This window comes from Dasypus novemcinctus, chromosome 6, assembly GCF_030445035.2.
Source record: "Dasypus novemcinctus isolate mDasNov1 chromosome 6, mDasNov1.1.hap2, whole genome shotgun sequence".
In the NCBI taxonomy this organism is placed as follows: domain Eukaryota; kingdom Metazoa; phylum Chordata; class Mammalia; order Cingulata; family Dasypodidae; genus Dasypus; species Dasypus novemcinctus.
In genome coordinates this window covers 107,075,505-107,092,027 of record NC_080678.1, presented here as the reverse complement: position 1 = coordinate 107,092,027, position 16,523 = coordinate 107,075,505, and the positions used below count along the sequence as shown (strand labels likewise).

The 16,523-nt window shown below is 54.6% G+C and overlaps 1 protein-coding gene across 1 annotated transcript in view; it reads left to right on the top strand.

Moving 5' to 3' along the window:
• LOC131278920 (disks large homolog 5-like) overlaps positions 1–8,430 on the top strand; it is a 76,957-nt gene extending 68,527 nt beyond the window's left edge. Inside the window, 5 exon segments of the mRNA XM_058299557.1 lie at positions 2,848–2,994; positions 3,283–3,410; positions 4,425–4,534; positions 5,188–5,297; positions 6,775–8,430. Of these exon segments, the coding sequence (XP_058155540.1) occupies positions 2,848–2,994; positions 3,283–3,410; positions 4,425–4,534; positions 5,188–5,297; positions 6,775–6,923 (644 nt within the window). The 3' untranslated portion in view covers positions 6,924–8,430.
• Positions 8,431–16,523: the final 8,093 nt, after the last annotated feature.

Genomic DNA, 16,523 nt, shown 5'->3' with positions numbered 1-16,523 from the left:
CACATTAATTTTAAAGACTGGGTCATCATTCTTCCTGGTTATCTGTGAGTCTCCTATTGTCTTTCTTTTTTCTCCTGGAATACCTGGTCATCTTTGGTTGAAATGTCAGCAGTTAGGAAATTGTTGGGGCCCTGTCCTCCAGAGCGGTGGCGGGTCACCTTGCTGCAGGCAGGCACTGAATGGACCTGAGGCTGAGCTGCAGCTTTTGTGCAGTTGGAGGTTCATCCTGAAATCTAGGCGTGGCCCTTCAGTGGTCCCGTCTGAGCCTGGGGTGTCATTTAGGCCCCTCCTTGCTAGCTGTCCTTGACTCCCTGACTCTGTCTCCTCAGCACCATGAGACTGCAGGGACCTCAGTTCTGCAATTTAGTGACTTTCTTAAACTCTCAGCTTCTTTTCTCTGCTTAGGAATTTGGCAAATGACTTTAAGGAAAAACGGGTGAATATCAGGCTTACTTCTTTGCCTCTCCCTTCTCTCTGGAATCCTGGCCCCTCAAGCCCTGGCTGCCTTGGCAGTCCTAAACTATATTTCATCTCACCTGCTTGGTGGTTGCCAACAGCTCTGCTGGCTTCTTTGCCTCTCGCTTTTACTCCAAAAACTGCAAATGCTCTGTCGGAGGGAGGCTTACTGTTTCGGGGTTCCCTTCTCCCCAGGATCTTGCATCTCAAATCCTGGTTGCCTCAACAGCTCTGTGATGCCTCCAGAAAGGTGTTTCTTCTTTTATGTGGCATTTGAATTCCTGCTTTAGTTCATTGGTTCCAGCTGCCGCGTGTGTCCCCAGAAGACCTCCTCCTCGTGATTGCACGCCCACCGTCATGGGCTGTCCACTGCCACGGAGGACGGGCTGGCCTTGTCCCTGACCCCTTAGGGACCTGTGCAGGCATGTCTCAGGGCTATGCACTGAGCACTGGTGCTTCCTTTTCAAGAGGTCATTACGGTACGGATGGAGCCCCTGAGACCACCCCTGTGCTCTGCCCTGGTTAGCTGTGACCTTGGATGGCCCACAGTTCTTTGGGCCTCTAACTTACCTGGTTATATTCAGTGATAGGAAAGATGCTCTCTAGCCCTACGATTCTGTAATTGTGAGGACTTCTGATGGGGATTAGTCAGGGAGGAACGTGCATCTGTTAAATGGGTGTTAACAGTAGTTAAGAGAATATGGTTCTTGTTCAAGTAAGTTAAGGGAAATACTGATTTAATGTCCAGAAACGGGGGAATGGATGCATATTCGTGAAGCTCAAAAGGAGTAAATGAGATATGTCTGAATCAGCTTGGGTGCATTCCAGAAACAGAACACTAATTCAAAGAGTTGCAGAATATATTATCATGCTATTTTTGTCAAACACATGCAATAGCAATATATTATATAGTTTTATGAATATATAAAAATCAATGTTTGAGAATAACAAAATGACTGGAAGGATATGCTTCCATCCCATAATATTAGTCACCTCTGAAGAGGCCAGTAGGGGACCAGAATTGGGAAACGGGCATCAGAGAGGACTTTAGCTTTATCTGTAATTTTTTTTTTCTTTACGCAAGAAGATGTTCGTCTCTTCTTGGAGGAAGATCTTTTTCCGGGGACTCCTTAGACACTTTCCTCAAATGCGTGGAGGTTCTCAGGTGATGAATGTGATGTGTGTGGCGTTTCCCAAGCTTATTTGACCACCACATCCTCCCTCACTTTTTTTTAAAACAGATTGTCTTGTGACTCTGGCCTTCTGTGGAACACTAGGTTGTTTAGAGAGCCACGTGGATGGGCGTGGGCAACTGGCCGTCAAAAAAGCCGCGCTTGGGGCGGGTTGAGGGAGCGGGGAGACCTGCTCAGCCTCGCCCTCAGGCCTGCCTGCTGCTCAGCCTGGCGCTGGCCCTCGCCCTCACCTGGCGCCCTGCACATCCCTCCATGCTCCGCCTCGGGCCCAGCTGTCATCCCGCCCACTCCCGGGCCTTCTGGTGGCCTCTTCATCCCCTACTCCAACCCCTAGCATTTGTTCCACCCCCTGCTGCTATCTGGAGGCCCTTGTTCTGCTGCCTAGTGCTGTTAAGCAGCTCGTGTTGTCTCTTCACATCGGTTATCTCCTGGTGCCAGGCAGAGTCTGAGCTTTCTATTGTGCACTCTGTACTTCTGAGATGCCAACGCGGCGACTTGAACCAGCTGGATGCAAAGAAGGTGCTTACAGGTTTTGAGGCACAGTATTCTCCTGCAGGGCTTTTATGTCCATTATGTGGGATGCAAGGTGCAGTGCATGCTGCTTCAACTGCTTTCACTGAGACCAGACAACAGTGTCTTAAACTTGATGGGAAGCTTGTTTCTGTCACCTCTAACTGTCCAAGCTGGCGGGTGACCTGGGGGAGGCGCTGTGTTGTGGGGTCCGTCCAGGGGCCCAGTTCCCTTCTGTCTTGTGGCCGTTTCCAAAGGCCTCTCTTCACCTCGGTGGTCAGGGCTGGCTCTGGTCGGGGCTGGCTCCAGCTCCCTCCGTCCCAGCCGATGGGGAGGGAGCTGGAAAGTGGGAGCTGCAGCTGCTCACACCCTGTTGACCGGGCCTGGCTAAGCTCAGGCTTTATCTCAAGAGGAGCTTGGATACTGGGTGGAAGGAAAGCAGGCACGGGGCACACAAGGAAGCATGTGAGAGCTGAAGGACTGGGGGACACTTGGCTTTCATGCGGGGGAGAGAACTGTGCTGGTCTCCAGGAACAACAGAGGGGCCCCATTGCCCCCGCCTGGCAGGAGAGTCCCGGGCAGCAGGGACGAGTTGGTCCCCAGCCGGGCTGTGGATCCGTGTGACGGACCCCACAGATCCATCGGGGAGTGATGGAGCCTGGTGACGCCGCCGCCTTCTCTCCTTCAGATCCGGCGAGCAGCCTGGCCTATCAGCGGGTGCAGAAGGTCGAGTGCACATCCCTGCGGCCTGTCCTGGTTCTGGGGCCTCTGCTGGACGTGGTGAAGGAGATGCTGGTGAACGAGGCGCCCGGCAAGTTCTGCAGATGCCCCCTTGGTAAGGGGTGCCCCTCGCCTGCCGGGCACGTCTGTCCCTGAGTCAGCCAGAGCAGGCTGTTCCAGAGCCCTCCCTAGAGGACAGGCGACCACAGACTGGGTCAGATCAGTGTGCGGCCCCGGCCCTGCCTCCCCCGGGGCGAGGGCAGTGGCGTGTCCCTGAAGCGCTGGTGCACAGCCGGCTTCTTTGCCCCTTTGGGGCCGGGGGAGGCTGTGAGGGCTAACAGTGCCCACTACCTGGAAGGGGCCTCGGGGTGCAGAGTCCTGATGCCACATGCCTGCCTTGCAGAGGTGATGAAGGCCTCCCAGCAGGCCATTGAGTGGGGCGTCAAAGACTGCCTGTTTGTCGACTACAAGCGGAGAAGCGGGCATTTCGATGTCACCACGGTGGCTTCAATAAAAGAAATCACAGAAAAGGTATCCCCCTCGTTAGGCCGCAGGGAAGAGGCCCAACTGTGTGTCGGGATTGGGCGCCCCTGGCTGCGTCAGGGCCCTTTGCCTGTGCATCCCTGCCCTGCGTGTCTCTAGAGCTCCCCACCCCCAGCTCTTCCCACACCTTCACGGAGCTCATCCACATGCTCTCTGGCAGAATCCACCTGCCTGCCGCCTGCCCTCGTTGGCTCTTGGCGCCAGGGCAAGCTTGTGGCCGCTCCCCCTCCAAGGTGGTGGATGAGAACTTTGAACTCCAGGGAAGAGCCTCCTGCAGGGAATTCTGAAACAGATTCTGCTGAACCTGTGAGCAGACTCTTAGGTTTGTGTGCCTCATCTGGAGGCTGGTGCGCAGCTTCCAGCATGGCCGCCTGGGGGGCCCTGCCTCCATACCGTTGCTATCTAGCTCTGTATGCATTTGAAGCCCTCAGGTCCATTTGTCGGGAAGCCCGAGAAAAAGACTGGTGGCTCTGCAAGGCGTGTTGGAAAGACCCCGGCAGAGCAGGGGACTCGGGGTCCCCTTAGGACTTGTCCTTCTCAGTCTCTGCGACTGGGGCTGGCCAGTCCGCCTCTTTGGGTTGGTTCCTCCTGTTGAAGGAGTTGGCCTCTTGCGGCTCTAAGTGCACACTGCCCTGTGGGGGCGGAAGACCTCCACCAGGGGTGCCCTGGGCTCGGCGGGACTCCCCGGTGCAGCTTCAGGGGTGTTTGGGGCGGGCGGCCCAGGCACAAGCCTGTGGCCTTTCATTGTCCCCCATTCGGCCTGGAGGCTCAGGGGACCCGGGGAACGCGTCAGTCACAGCCACGCAAAGCCACACTCCCCTCCAGGATGCTCCAGCTCTTCATTTGCTGGGTCTGGCAGAAATAAGGCCTCCGGGCTGGTGGTGTGGTAGGGATCCCAGAAGTTCCCCACACCTGGGCGAAGGCAGGGAAGGAAGTCTGGATTGGGCTGCGCCGCCCTCCCCTCGCCCCTGCCCGTGGTGCTCACCCTCCCTCCTCCCCCAGAACCGGCACTGCCTCCTGGACATCACGCCCCACGCCATCGAGTGGCTGCACAACATGCACATCTACCCCATCGTCATCTTCATCCACTACAAGAGCGCAAAGCAGATCAAGTAGGTGCCGCCGCCCCAGGGCTCGGCCTGGACGGTGAGGGCTGGGGGCCGGTGGCCCTGGTTGCGGGCGGGCAGCGAAGGAGAGGCAGGAGGTGCTTGGAGGAGGAAGGGAGGGGCCCTGCCCCTCATGGGCCCATCCCATTTCAGCCAGGCCGTTTTAACTGTGTCCCCTCCTCCTCCAGGCAGCCCCTCAGCCCTGCTCGGGGGCCGCACAGTGCCTTCGCACACCCAGCTTTGTCTGCACAGCCCCTTCCCACCTCTCCGCCCCCCTTTCCTCTTCTGCTCACTTTGGGGCTCAGAGGACACAAAGGGCCGGCAGAGCCAGGCCGACCCGGATCGGCCTCAGGCCGGCTCTGCTCTCGCTGAGGTGCCTTTTCCTCGGGGTGTCCTCAGCCCGCCAAGGCTGCTTCTCCTTTTACCTTCCTGGGCTCCCACACATTGGGGGCCAGCTGGTTGTTGCTCTCTGTGCACGCACTGGGCCCCCCACTGTTCCCTCTGCCTAGAGCCCCGACAGGACCCGCGGGCTGTTGCCCTGCTTTGCGAGGCGCTCCTGGGGTGCCCCACAGCCTGGGGGATGCCCTTCCCCTGGATGAGGAGAGGAAAAAGAGGGCCTGGGAGGGGAGAGGCTCAGCCTATGCTGGATGTCCCACCAGGGAGCAGAGGGACCCCATCTACCTGAGGGACAAGGTGACTTAGAGGCATTCCAAAGAGCAGTTTGAGGCGGCGCAGAAGATCGAGCAGGAGTACGGCAGGTACTTCACAGGTAGGTGCCAGGCGCGGCGAGGAGGAGCCAGAGGCTTCACCAGGGCATCTTTCCTGAGAGCGGGAGGAGTCCGGGCTCACAGGCCGCCTCCCGGGCCTGGTTGCAGGCACCTCTCACCGCAGCTGAGGTGTTGGAGTTTCCATCGCTTGGCGACACCAGGCGTTTTAAGATGAAAATGTAAAGTTCTCTGAGCTGCGCACCTGGTCACCAGCTGGTCTTTCTCACCCACCTTCTTAGTGGGCAGCCGTGGGTCCATCTCGGGGCCTGGGAACCACATAGCGCAGCTCCTGGGTCCCTGCGGCCCCGGATCCGAGCACTCCCTGGCGAGCAGGCAGCGTGTGCGCCGTGGTCGTCTGTCCCCCCAGTGGTCAGTTTCGGCCACGGGGTTGTGTGAAGAAAACCCATCTCTGGGCTCTGAAACAAAACAAAAAAAACCATGGCTCCAACTTACCTGCTGCCTTTTTCCTTCCTGGTTTTCAGCCTCTTCAGTAAAATCAGACACTCGTAGGGGGTTAACGTTTTGGTCGTGGGAAGAAAGGGGCAGTGAACTTACATCGTGGAGTGTGTTGTGATCTAGAACAGGGCTTCCTTCTCTTGCCCCCCCGTGGTCAGGGGTGCATCCATGTGTTTTAATTTCCAGTCCATCACAGACCAGTCCTTTTGTCAAACACGTTAAAAGCAAGTTACTAGAGACAAACCTTAAAAATCCCCCAGACTTGGAAAATGCAGGCTCTCTTTTTTATTGCATTCGATTGACACAAAGTTGCCCTGCCAGGCTCTGGTGGCTTCTGCACGCTGTCCGCTTCCACTCTCACCTCTGGCAGCCGGGGCCCGCTTGTGGCCAGCGCTGTTCTGCGGAGCTTGGAGGTGCATCGCCCGATTCGCGTCCACCGAACCTGTGGTGTTTGAAGGCTGCAGGGCAGAGCTGGGCCAGAGTGGAATGCATTTCATTGGCTTTGCTGGAATCTTCTCTGGGCCTGGAAGCCTGACCCCTTAAACTCATGCTAGTTCCCTTTAGAATCCCTCTTCCGACTGGGCCACACAACACCCACCCTTCCTCCCCTAAGCGGCTTTCCATGTGCTGGGATCCCCCAGCCCGGGGAGTTATTGGGGCAGTGGGCAGTGTGTGTGCGGGGCCAGGCCCTGGCCGCCCGGGTTGCAGGGTAAACTGGGGCCCAGCCCAGCCTTGCTGGAGCCTGTGTTTCCAGCCGCCTGCTGAAGAGCCGACCAGATGCCGCTGGAGGGACAGGGGGGACGTGGAACTGATGTGCGCTCCACTCTTCTATTTTTTTGTCTTTTATCTTTTTATTTATTTTTTTATGATTATTTCTCCTCCCCACCTTCTTGCCTGGTGGAGGAGAGTGGGGTGGGCGGGGGGCAGGGGTGCCACAGAGGCTCAGAGCAGGCGGCAAAAGGGGCCTTAAGACCCCAGGCCCTCCCTCTGAGCTGAATGTGTGTTTGGGGGGCTCTTTTGCAGGGGTCGTCCAGGGAGGAGCCCTCTCAAGCATCTGCACGCAAATCCTGGCAACAGTCAATCAGGAACAAAATAAATCCTGTGGATCCCAGCCTTCCCGTTGTAGGGAAACCTCGTCCTGTGAAGAGACTGCACATGTTCTGCCCGCATGAATGCGTGGCTCAGCTCTCTTTAGTGACTAAAACCAGAAAACTGCGTGGGAGCATGAAGGGGAGGCTCCCACGAGCACAGGCTCCAGAAGCTCCCGCCCGGGTGATGGAGGGTGGCGGCCAAATGGATCCAGGCCTGGGCAGCGGACCGCGCTCCTCCCACCTGTGTGCTTAAGACTCGACTGAACAAAAACACACAAAAGACTTTCGACAGAGGGGTTCAACACCAACCTTTCTTTCTCCAGCCAATCAGAGATGCTGCAAAGGGAACCTTCCAGATCACAAGTTTACAAGCCTCTTCTAAGTATTTGGTGGTTTCTGTTTACTTGAACGGCTTCACGTTGTTGGTGCCGAGCCCCTGCCCCGCCTCCCCTCCATCTTTCTGCCCCATCTGTTTCTTTTCCTGCTTTCAGCGAAACGACTCTGGAACCTCACTAGCGGCTGCTTTGCTCCGGGAGGTTCTCGGTGGGACCAGAGCTGTGGCAGCCTTCCTCCTGTCCAGGGAGGGCCCCGTGACCGCAGGTGCTCAGGCCATTTGAGGTGGCAGATCCAGTGCCTTTGTGGAGTCGCCTCGCCAGCAGCAGCGTCCCCCCCTGGGGAGGGAAGACTGCTTTAGCAGTCCAGTAAACTCGCCTCTCTCCTCCTCTCCTGCCTTCCACAGCCTCTCGTTTTTTCCTCCATCTGGGTTTATCCTTTAAGCATTTGGTCCCTTGGAGCTTCATAGACTCCCGGTGACAGGTTCTGTTCAGCTAGGGCCACTGTGTACCGTTGGGTCCTTTTTAGGTTCTGTAGTTGGCAACAGCCTTGACCAGTGGAGATTTTGCGGGGTGCCTCGTAAGCTATTACATTCTAGAGTGTGGCGAGTGCATTGGCGCGTTCTACGCTGAAACTAAAACTGAAGCGGGGGCCTCTCCAGTCTAGGTGGCAGCCGTCCCTGCCTGCACCGGGCCCTGTGGAGGTGTCTCCATTTGGGCCTGGTTTGCGCTGCCCATGCCGGGTGTCTCGGGCGGAAGGGTTGAGGTATCTCCTGAAGCTGTGCGTCCTTTTCCCAGGTACTGTATGGGGCTCTGTGGGAGCGTGCCCTGCCTTTTCATCCTGTTCCTAACAATTTCATTTTCCTAGCAAGAAATCCTATTTCATTTTATTTGTAATTCTGGACATTAGATTGTAGTTTAGCCATTACTGACTTTTTTTTTAAAAAAAAAGGGATATATTTTCTTGCACAGTTGTTCAAAAAGAAGTTTCAGTCCTCAATGCTGTCCTTTGTTTTATAGGTACAAGTTTTCTAGCTCACGCAATTAAGAAAAACTGTAGACTAGGTCTCGCTGTGTTACCTTCAGGCCCCCCGGGGGTGGATTCTCGGAGCCTCGGGCTGCCTCGGGCTGTGAGGGTGGTACACGGGAGCAGACAGGTACTGTTCTGGCAGACTGGGATTTTCTGTACTAAAATGTTACTTTGTATCAAAAGTTAAACAGACTTTAGTACGACAAATAAAGGTCAATTTCTATAACTTGTGTGTGCAGACACCTGTGTTTCCCTTGGTTTCGTGCCTTCCTGCGCCCTCAGCTTCGCCGGTTTCCTAAAACTTGCCAGAGTTTCCTTCCCCTGCAGAGCGTGGCTGCTGGGCGACGTTCTTCCCAGCTCAGGACGATCAGGAGGCCCTCGGACCTGCGTCCTCAGCCTGTGTCATCCTTCCCCTCTGTCCAGCATTGAATAGGCATGGTGGCCGAGGCCACTGTTGCCCCAGGCAGCGCATTTGGGGCCTTAGAGCCTGCCCTCTGGCCTGCAGGTGTGGGCTTGGGGGGGTGGGGTGGGTAAAATGGAAAGGGGGCAGTGAGCTGAGTGCTTGGGGGCCCTGCAGGATGCCAAGGTCCTGCTGTCCAGTCAGCGCTTCATCTGCAGGGGACCAGGCCCAGGCCACACCCAGCCTGCCAGGCAGGGTCAGCAGGGCTTCCAGCCACCTGGACCCAAAAGCCCCTGCTCCGGGGTGGTGGGGAGGCCCCTGGGAGGCCAGCACTGGCCTCAGATGGACAGAGGCCTGAGGCAGAGCAGAGGCCGCCTTCCCTGCTCTTTGGGCTTGGAGGGGCTTGAGGGCAGAATGTTCCCTGGGAGGCCAGCACTGGCCTCAGATGGACAGAGGCCTGAGGCAGAGCAGAGGCCGCCTTCCCTGCTCTTTGGGCTTGGAGGGGCTTGAGGGCAGAATGTTCTAGAAAAACCACCTGCTGGCGTGGTGGCTGGGCCCATGGGGGCAGATTTGGTTTTGGTACCTCCCTCGTCCCTCCCTCCGCTGTGGACCTGCAGCCTTGGCCCCCCGGGGGCTACGGGAGCTACAGAACTGAGCTGGGCTCTGCTCTTGAGCGGGTGGGAGCTGGGGCAAATCCTCAGCCCCTGCATTTGCCCGGGTGTCCTCGGCCGTGGGGCCTGGCCCTGCACTGCCATGACCCAGGGCCAACCTCAGAGTGGGCAGCTGCTCCACGGATTTTAAGCCCCCCCCCCAGCAAATGGGGCTAGGGGGTGGGGGGTAGTGCAGGGGGAGGGGGCATGGCTACTTGTTTAGGAAGGGCTCGGTTACAACGCCAAAACCTTAGCAGCGGATGAGATTTTATTTTCTTTAGACTTTTCTGTATTTTCCAAATTTTCTGCAGTAAACTTGGTTTTATTTTATAATTGCAAGGGGAAAGATGCTCAGCTTTTTAAAATGGAGGGCCCGTTACATCACTGAGATCACAGGTCGTTCACCTGGGCCCGCTGAGGCCTTGCCAGGGGCCCTGCCGGGCAGTGCTGAGAGGAGGGATTTGCCTCACCCATGTGAGAGGCTCGTCTCTGAACCCCCCAGACACTGCACTTGGTGGGTGCTGGTTCCACAGCCAGATTGGCCCTGCCCCAAGTTGGTGTGTGCCTTAGGTGAACACCGTCATTCTAGATCATTCTAGAAGGGCCCAGCCAAGAAGTCGGAGAGGCAGAGCTGATGATCGGCTCTAACCACGAGGCCTTGGACGAACGGCGCCTCCGCGTCTCTGCCTTCTGCTGATCCGAGCAGACATCTATGACTCTGTGGTACGGGGAGGCAGCAGTGGACTTGCAGAGGCTGAGGAAAACCCCAGCAGCCTTGACTCACCTGACTTTTTCTTGTGAGGTGGAGGAGACGCCAACATACCTAACGCTGAGGAGCGGCCACTAAGATGAAGGCCTGACTGAGGCCAAACGGCAGCCGACCAGCCCAGAGATCGGCACTGGGAAGCCGAGCTGCGCCTCCTTGGGGGTTGACAGTGCAGGGGGCCACCTGGGCCAGGGGAGCCAAGGCTGGAGAGAGGTAGGCAGGGCAGGGTGGGGCCAGAGCAAGCATGGATTCAAAGTCAGAGCAGGGCCTGGCGCTGGAATGACAGTCCTCTCGGGGCAGGGGCGTGCAAAGAGGATCCTGGGAGCAGGGTGGACCCGTGTCGCTGCTTGCCGGCCCTGGCTCCCCTGCCGCGGGTTTCCTCAGCGTATTTAGCCCATGTGCTCGCTCACCTGCTCGCACCCTCTGGGATTTCCTCTCTGGCCTCTTGCTGTCAGACCTTCCCCTTCAGTTCTTGCTAGTACAGGTCTATGCCTTTTGATCTGAACCCCCCCAACTGATATTCTCATGCGTGCAGAAGAGCATTTACAATCCAAACGGGCAGTTGCACGAAGAAGGAAACGAACGGGGCACCCAACACCTTAGGTGAGGGGGTGGAACACCGTCACTGCCTCGGGAGCCCTCCCGCCTTCTCCACCAAAGCAAGCCCCGCCCTGACTTAGGGGTATCATCTACACCCCTGTGGAGCTATCTTGGAGCAGTATATTGCTCAGTTTTGAAAACTGAGCTTCAGGCACGAACCCAGCTATGTGGGGACAATGCCCTAGTTGGCACCATTGGATGAAGTCTGCCAGAGAAGGCAAGGGGATCTCGGGGTCACAGTGGACTTCAGCTTCCCTGGTAATTGACAAGAGCTGCTAACGGAGAAGTCAGTGAGCGGGGGATTGAGTGGGCCCTGGGAACAAAAGGCCACCATTGTTGGGGCGGGTACCAGCACAGTCCCCAGACCAGGTACTGGTTGTCTGGCAGAAAGATGGTCAGAGGGAGTGGGCTGCTTTTGTTTGTTTTTACACCTGCTACAACCACCCTGTAGGTTTCTCCTGTGGGAGGAGAGGAGGACCTGCAGCTGATTTATTTAGAGAGCAGGGAGTTCATCAGCCCACTGTCAAGGCCAACATGGTAGAAGTCCAGAACTGGGCTGCGGCCGCCTCACCGTTGACGCTAAGCAGACACCCAGGCTGCAGGGGCCATGGTGCAGGCAGCTCGGGACATCCTGGCTTGAGGCCCTGCCCCAAACTGGCTAGTTTGTCTTCCGGGTTTGGTGCCAGCTGTCAGCCTGGTACTTCTCCCCACTTCCTGAGAATTTACTGGGAATTTTCACCATCTGTTTCTGATTTTCCCTTCTTGCTCTTCTTTGTCACACTCCTGTTGCCTGCATCATGTGTGAAGACAAAAGGTTAACGCAGATCCAAATTCCTTCTCCACGGAACGGTGATTACTCCCAGGACTGTTTTCTGGGAAAGCTCTGGGCCGAGAAGAAAGCAGCGCCGAGTGTTTGCCATTGTCTACAGTATGTACGTGGGCATTGGGAAGCCCTGGAGAGGACGCACAGGCCCCCCCGGGCTACCAAGGGCCTTGGTACCAACCCCTGGGGAGCTGCCCCTGGATCTGGAGCTTTGATTGCTTGTGTTGGAGACCCTGGACTGGTCCCCGCATTTTCCCGTCCCCTAGGTTTTGTCTTTACGGTATTCTTTCAGAGAGATTCCCTCAACTTTTCATCTTTTGAATCCTTCAGTTGGTTTTTTGGTTTTGCTATCATTTTTATTTTCCAAGAACTCTTTCATTTTCTGAATATCCATTTTTCTAGCATCTTGTAATTGTTTCAATTATGGCATGTTCTCATCTGAGCATAGTTTAGTTTCCTTCCTCTTCCCACCATATTTCTAATTCCTCCGAGGTTGTTTTCTTTCTTAATTGCTCGTTTCTTTATTAGAAGCTTTAACCTCAGGTATCTGGTACTCCTGGGTTGCCTTGGTTGATAAGCAGGAGAGAGGGAAGCTCCAGAACGCACGGTAGGGTTGTCGTCTCTGCCTTTCACGCTAAGGACCTGGCTGCACTGTTGGTTGGGGAATCTCAGTGAAGGTCTCTCTAGGTTTTTCTTCTGGAGTTTGTCAGTTTCCCCAGAGGAGTCTTTCCGCTCCTGACTGGAGGATCAGGCTGGCAGCGTTCTGTGAGCCCAGTGGGCACTTTGCAGTCAGCGCTCAGTGGGGCGCGTGCGGTCACAGTCCTGTTGTTCAGTGTGGTACCCACGCTGCCAGCTGTGCCTGGCGCCCTACTGCAGAAAGCCTCTCTCACTCCAAGGAGAACCCTCCATGCTTCTGCCCAGTTGAGGGGGAGCCAGGAGCCCTGTAGCTTGGAATCTGGGTCTGTTTCCCACCCAGCTCTTCCTCATTTCTTCCCCCAAGTTCTAGAAGTAACCACGCAACAGTTCCTTGCCCTCTGCAGACTTGGGATTTGGCATTCTCCGATCTGCTGAGTAATTCATCACTGGCCCATCTACTTTTCAGTTTCTGAAATGATTTTGCAGTCGTTGCCTCCCCAGCCGTCTTCATATTTCTAGGTTTGTCTCTTTAAAAGCAGTTCTTTTACTGTATTTCTGTGTTTTCATAGAGTTTTAGGAGGCACAAAATTAAGTTTATGTATCAATCTGCTTCCTTAACCCATAAGTAAGTTTTGTATTTCTTTATATTCCTTTATTATTTACTTTGCTCATCGTTTACTGGGGTCTTGGACAGAGCTGGAAGGCACGCCTCATTCCTTTAACAGCAGCATCCTGTTGCAGTTGGAAGGTGTGTCAGTCAGGTTCAACCAGAGAAGGAGAACCAGTAAGAACCTGTACAGCATAGATAAGCTATGCGTGTGGATTTCTTGGAGGACTTGGCCTGCGTGAGTGCGGGTGCTGGCTAAGCTGCTCCTAAGCCCCGAGGGTTGGCAGGCAAGGCGAGGAGGGTGACGGGCAGGGTGGCGCTCTTGGGCGCTGGCCAAAGCTGTTGTCTGCAGGATGTCAGAAAAGGAAGATCACAAGCCACGTGGGGCCCCACAGGCACAGCCGAGGCTGTTGTCCCCGGGTGGAACTTCTTCCTCCCGGGGATCCCCCTGCTGCGCGGAAGGCCTTTCGCCTGGTTGCATCGGGCTCACCGAGGTTATCCAGGATGCTCGCTTACCCCGAGTCTGCTGGTGAGGGGCTCCAGCGACACTGAGCAGCGCCTCCCCACCACCCCCTAGCCTGGCGCCTGAGGACCTGGGCACTGGATCCTGGCAAGGCCCACGTCCAGCAGCCGTCACCTGGGTTTAGCAACTTCACTGTTCCCAACAAACAGGCACTGGGATCAAGTGGTTTTTGTGTTGATGGACTTATTTAAATTTAAACTTTGCGAGGAGTTCATAGACAAGCACGCCAAGGCTTTGAGCAGTCAGGGTAGATTGCCTAAGCCCTTTTCGTGATGTCCTGGCACCTTTAGGGAGGAGAGAAAATGTGTGCTTGCTTTGGAGTGGGCCTCTTTGGCCCCTCTCAGATGCTGATCCTTGCAAGAAAATCGTAGCAGCAGTCATCAGCTGCTCTGAGGAAGTAAACCACCTTAGCTATTTTTATGCACACCATTTAAGACAAGTAAAGGTGCACAGAGATGCTGGGAACTCTGTGACTGCCGTCAAGCAGTGGGATGAAGGGCCCGGGTCCCCCTTCCCCCAGCACATCTCGAGTCATGGCTGACGTCCCCTGCCCCTCTGAGCACGGAATGATCTTTTTAGTTTTTTTTCTTTAAAGAACAGAACCAGAGCTGCTTTGAGTTGAGCAACAATGTGTGCTGGTATTGGTTCTCCACGGAAATATAAAAATGATAAAACTAAAATTGTCAGATGTTTGACTGGAAGGGACAGTGTGTTTTTTAACTAACATGTTTTGGAAAATTATCTTCAATAATTAGAACAAAGAGAATATTGTTTAACTTTTGCATTTTGCAAGTTTACATTTTTTTTTAAGATTTATTTATTTCTCTCCCCTTCCCCCCCTCACACCGGTTGTCTGTTCTCCTTGTCCATTCACTGTGTGTGCCTCTGTGACCACTTCTATCCTTATCAGTGGCACCAGGAATCTGTGTTGCTTTTTGTTGCATCATCTTGTTGTGTCAGCTCTCCGTGTGGGCAGCACCATTCCTGGGCAGGCTGCACTTTCTTTTGTGCTGGCGGCTCTCCTTATGGGGCACATTCCTTGCGTGTGGGTCTCCCCTATGTGGGGGACACCCCTGCACATCAGCACTGCGCATGGGCCAGCTCCACATGGGTCAAGGAGGCCCGGGGTTTGAACCGCGGACCTCCCATGTGGTAGACAGACGCCCTAACTGCTGGGCCAAGTCCGCTGCCTCAGTTTACATTTATTTAACTTGAGGTTCAGTGACATGGTTTTACATTTTTGTGTTTGAAGTATATATTAACCATTTACTTTCACTAACATAGTTGATGCCTTCTGAACAATTTCCTTCTTCATAAAACCAGTGCGTTTTTGAAAATTGCATTTTTTGTAACTTTCCCTGAAAATTGCATTTTTTTGTAACTTTCCCGTGAGTGTATTAAATCTTTGGACTGCGTGGGCCATGCCCAGGACCCTCCAGCAGGCTGCTGCTTGAGGGGCTCTTCATTTGTTTAAAACCAGAACGCTGAGAGTTGAATCTAGAAGGTGTGTGTCCTTGCGCCTACCCTCGAAGATGAGAAGCCAGGTTCCTTACTTCGGGTAATTCGTCCTTAAAAATGCAGAGATGAGGGATAGCTGGAGGGGACCCCGGGGAGGTGCGTGTCCCCTTGTGGGGGTCCCGGGGTAGCCCGTGGCCCCTGTGGGAGGTGCTGGGAGGAAAGGCTTCTGGAGTTCTTTGTCATGGCTTCTCCACAGCAGGCCTCGCTGGTTCCCCAGGCCCAGGCACGCGGGCGGCCTTCTCCGTCCTGTCTCCCTTCACCCTCGGCCACGGGCAGGGGGGAGCGGTGGCGAGGTGAATCGAGGCCCTCACGATTTCAGCAGGCAAGCTGAGAGGGGCTTGCGCCTTGGCTTAGGACACCTCTCTCTGGAAGGATTTCGTGGTCAGACCTCCCTGAAGGGTTTGGGGGGGTAGGTGGGGGGAAGGGCAGGGGTTGCGGCAAAAGTGAAAAAAGATGTGGAAAAATGAGCAGTGAAAGAGGATTCTCTTCCACCCTGCATCCCAGAAAGTTACACATTTTAAAATCAGTTTCTTCACTCCTCTTGCTGCTTGGTGTGTACAAAGCCAAGTCAAATATGAATTCCCACCCCGGAGGTAGCATTCGGTGTTTTGTGTTTTAATTTTTTCACAATAACACAAAATACCAAAATATTGGGGGTGGCTTTTGCCCCAGCATTGTGTTCACTGCTGTGCTGGCAACTGGAGCTGCCAGAGAGACCTCGAGACAGGAAGAGGCTTGGAGAAAGGGACGCCAAGTGTTCCTTCTCAAAGGGAAAGGGTGTATGATGGCCGCAAAAGGAGGACGATGGTGGCGCCGATGCCACCGAGGACTGGGACAAGTTGACGGCAGCTCAGCAATGCCACGGCTGTGTGTGTGTGGGGGGGTGGCGTTAGGACACCTGGTCGTAACCAAATGTAACCTGAGTGGCCGTCTTGTGGGGTATGCACTGCCAAGAGAATGGACTCTAGTTTGTAAGACGCCTACTGTGTGCCACTTACTAGGTGACTTTCATATACTAGAAATCTCCCCATGGTTAAAAAAATTTTTTAATGATCAGTATTCATTTATACTATTCTTTTATTCAAACCAAAATGTAATGAACAATGAGAAGAAGGCCAAACCTTGTCATTTTAAAACAAGGTTGTTTTGATCTATCAAGCCAGGTATTCAAAACGCGACTTAAAATTACATCCTTGGGAGCATTTATTTCAGGTTAAAATAAATTCTAGATTAAAAACTTCTGATTAAAAAGGAAATCATCCTTTTATGGCAAATATTAATATAGGCACATGGCAAAAACACAAACAGTATAGCAGAGTTTGAAATGAAAAGTAAAGGAGGCCCTAATCTTTGACAATGTGAGCGGTCTGGCGCTTTCCACCTGCCTGTGATCATCCCGCATCAGTAATAACGAAATCACTGGGGGGGGGGGGGGTGGCATCAGATGAGGCAATGTGTTCCCGCAAAAAATCCATCACCTGGCCCTCACCAGACCTTTAAGTCCAACTGCCCGTTTACAGGAAATTAAGGAAATAGAAGAACAGGATACTACAGATGCCATGAAGAAACAATCAGGCAAATCTAAAATACAGGTTCTACAAACCAGTGACCTGGTCTCTTCAGTGGTATGGATAAAAAAAAAGGAGTGTGTCGAGCGGAAGGAAGCTGTTGCCCCGTGTGCAGGATGCCACGAGTGCAGCTGTCTCCTTGCCTCCTGAGACCCGCCCAGAATGCAGTGTGCCCTTGGAGGGCACGCGGGTGCAGGCGCAAGCTCTTCACCACTGGTGCCTGACTGG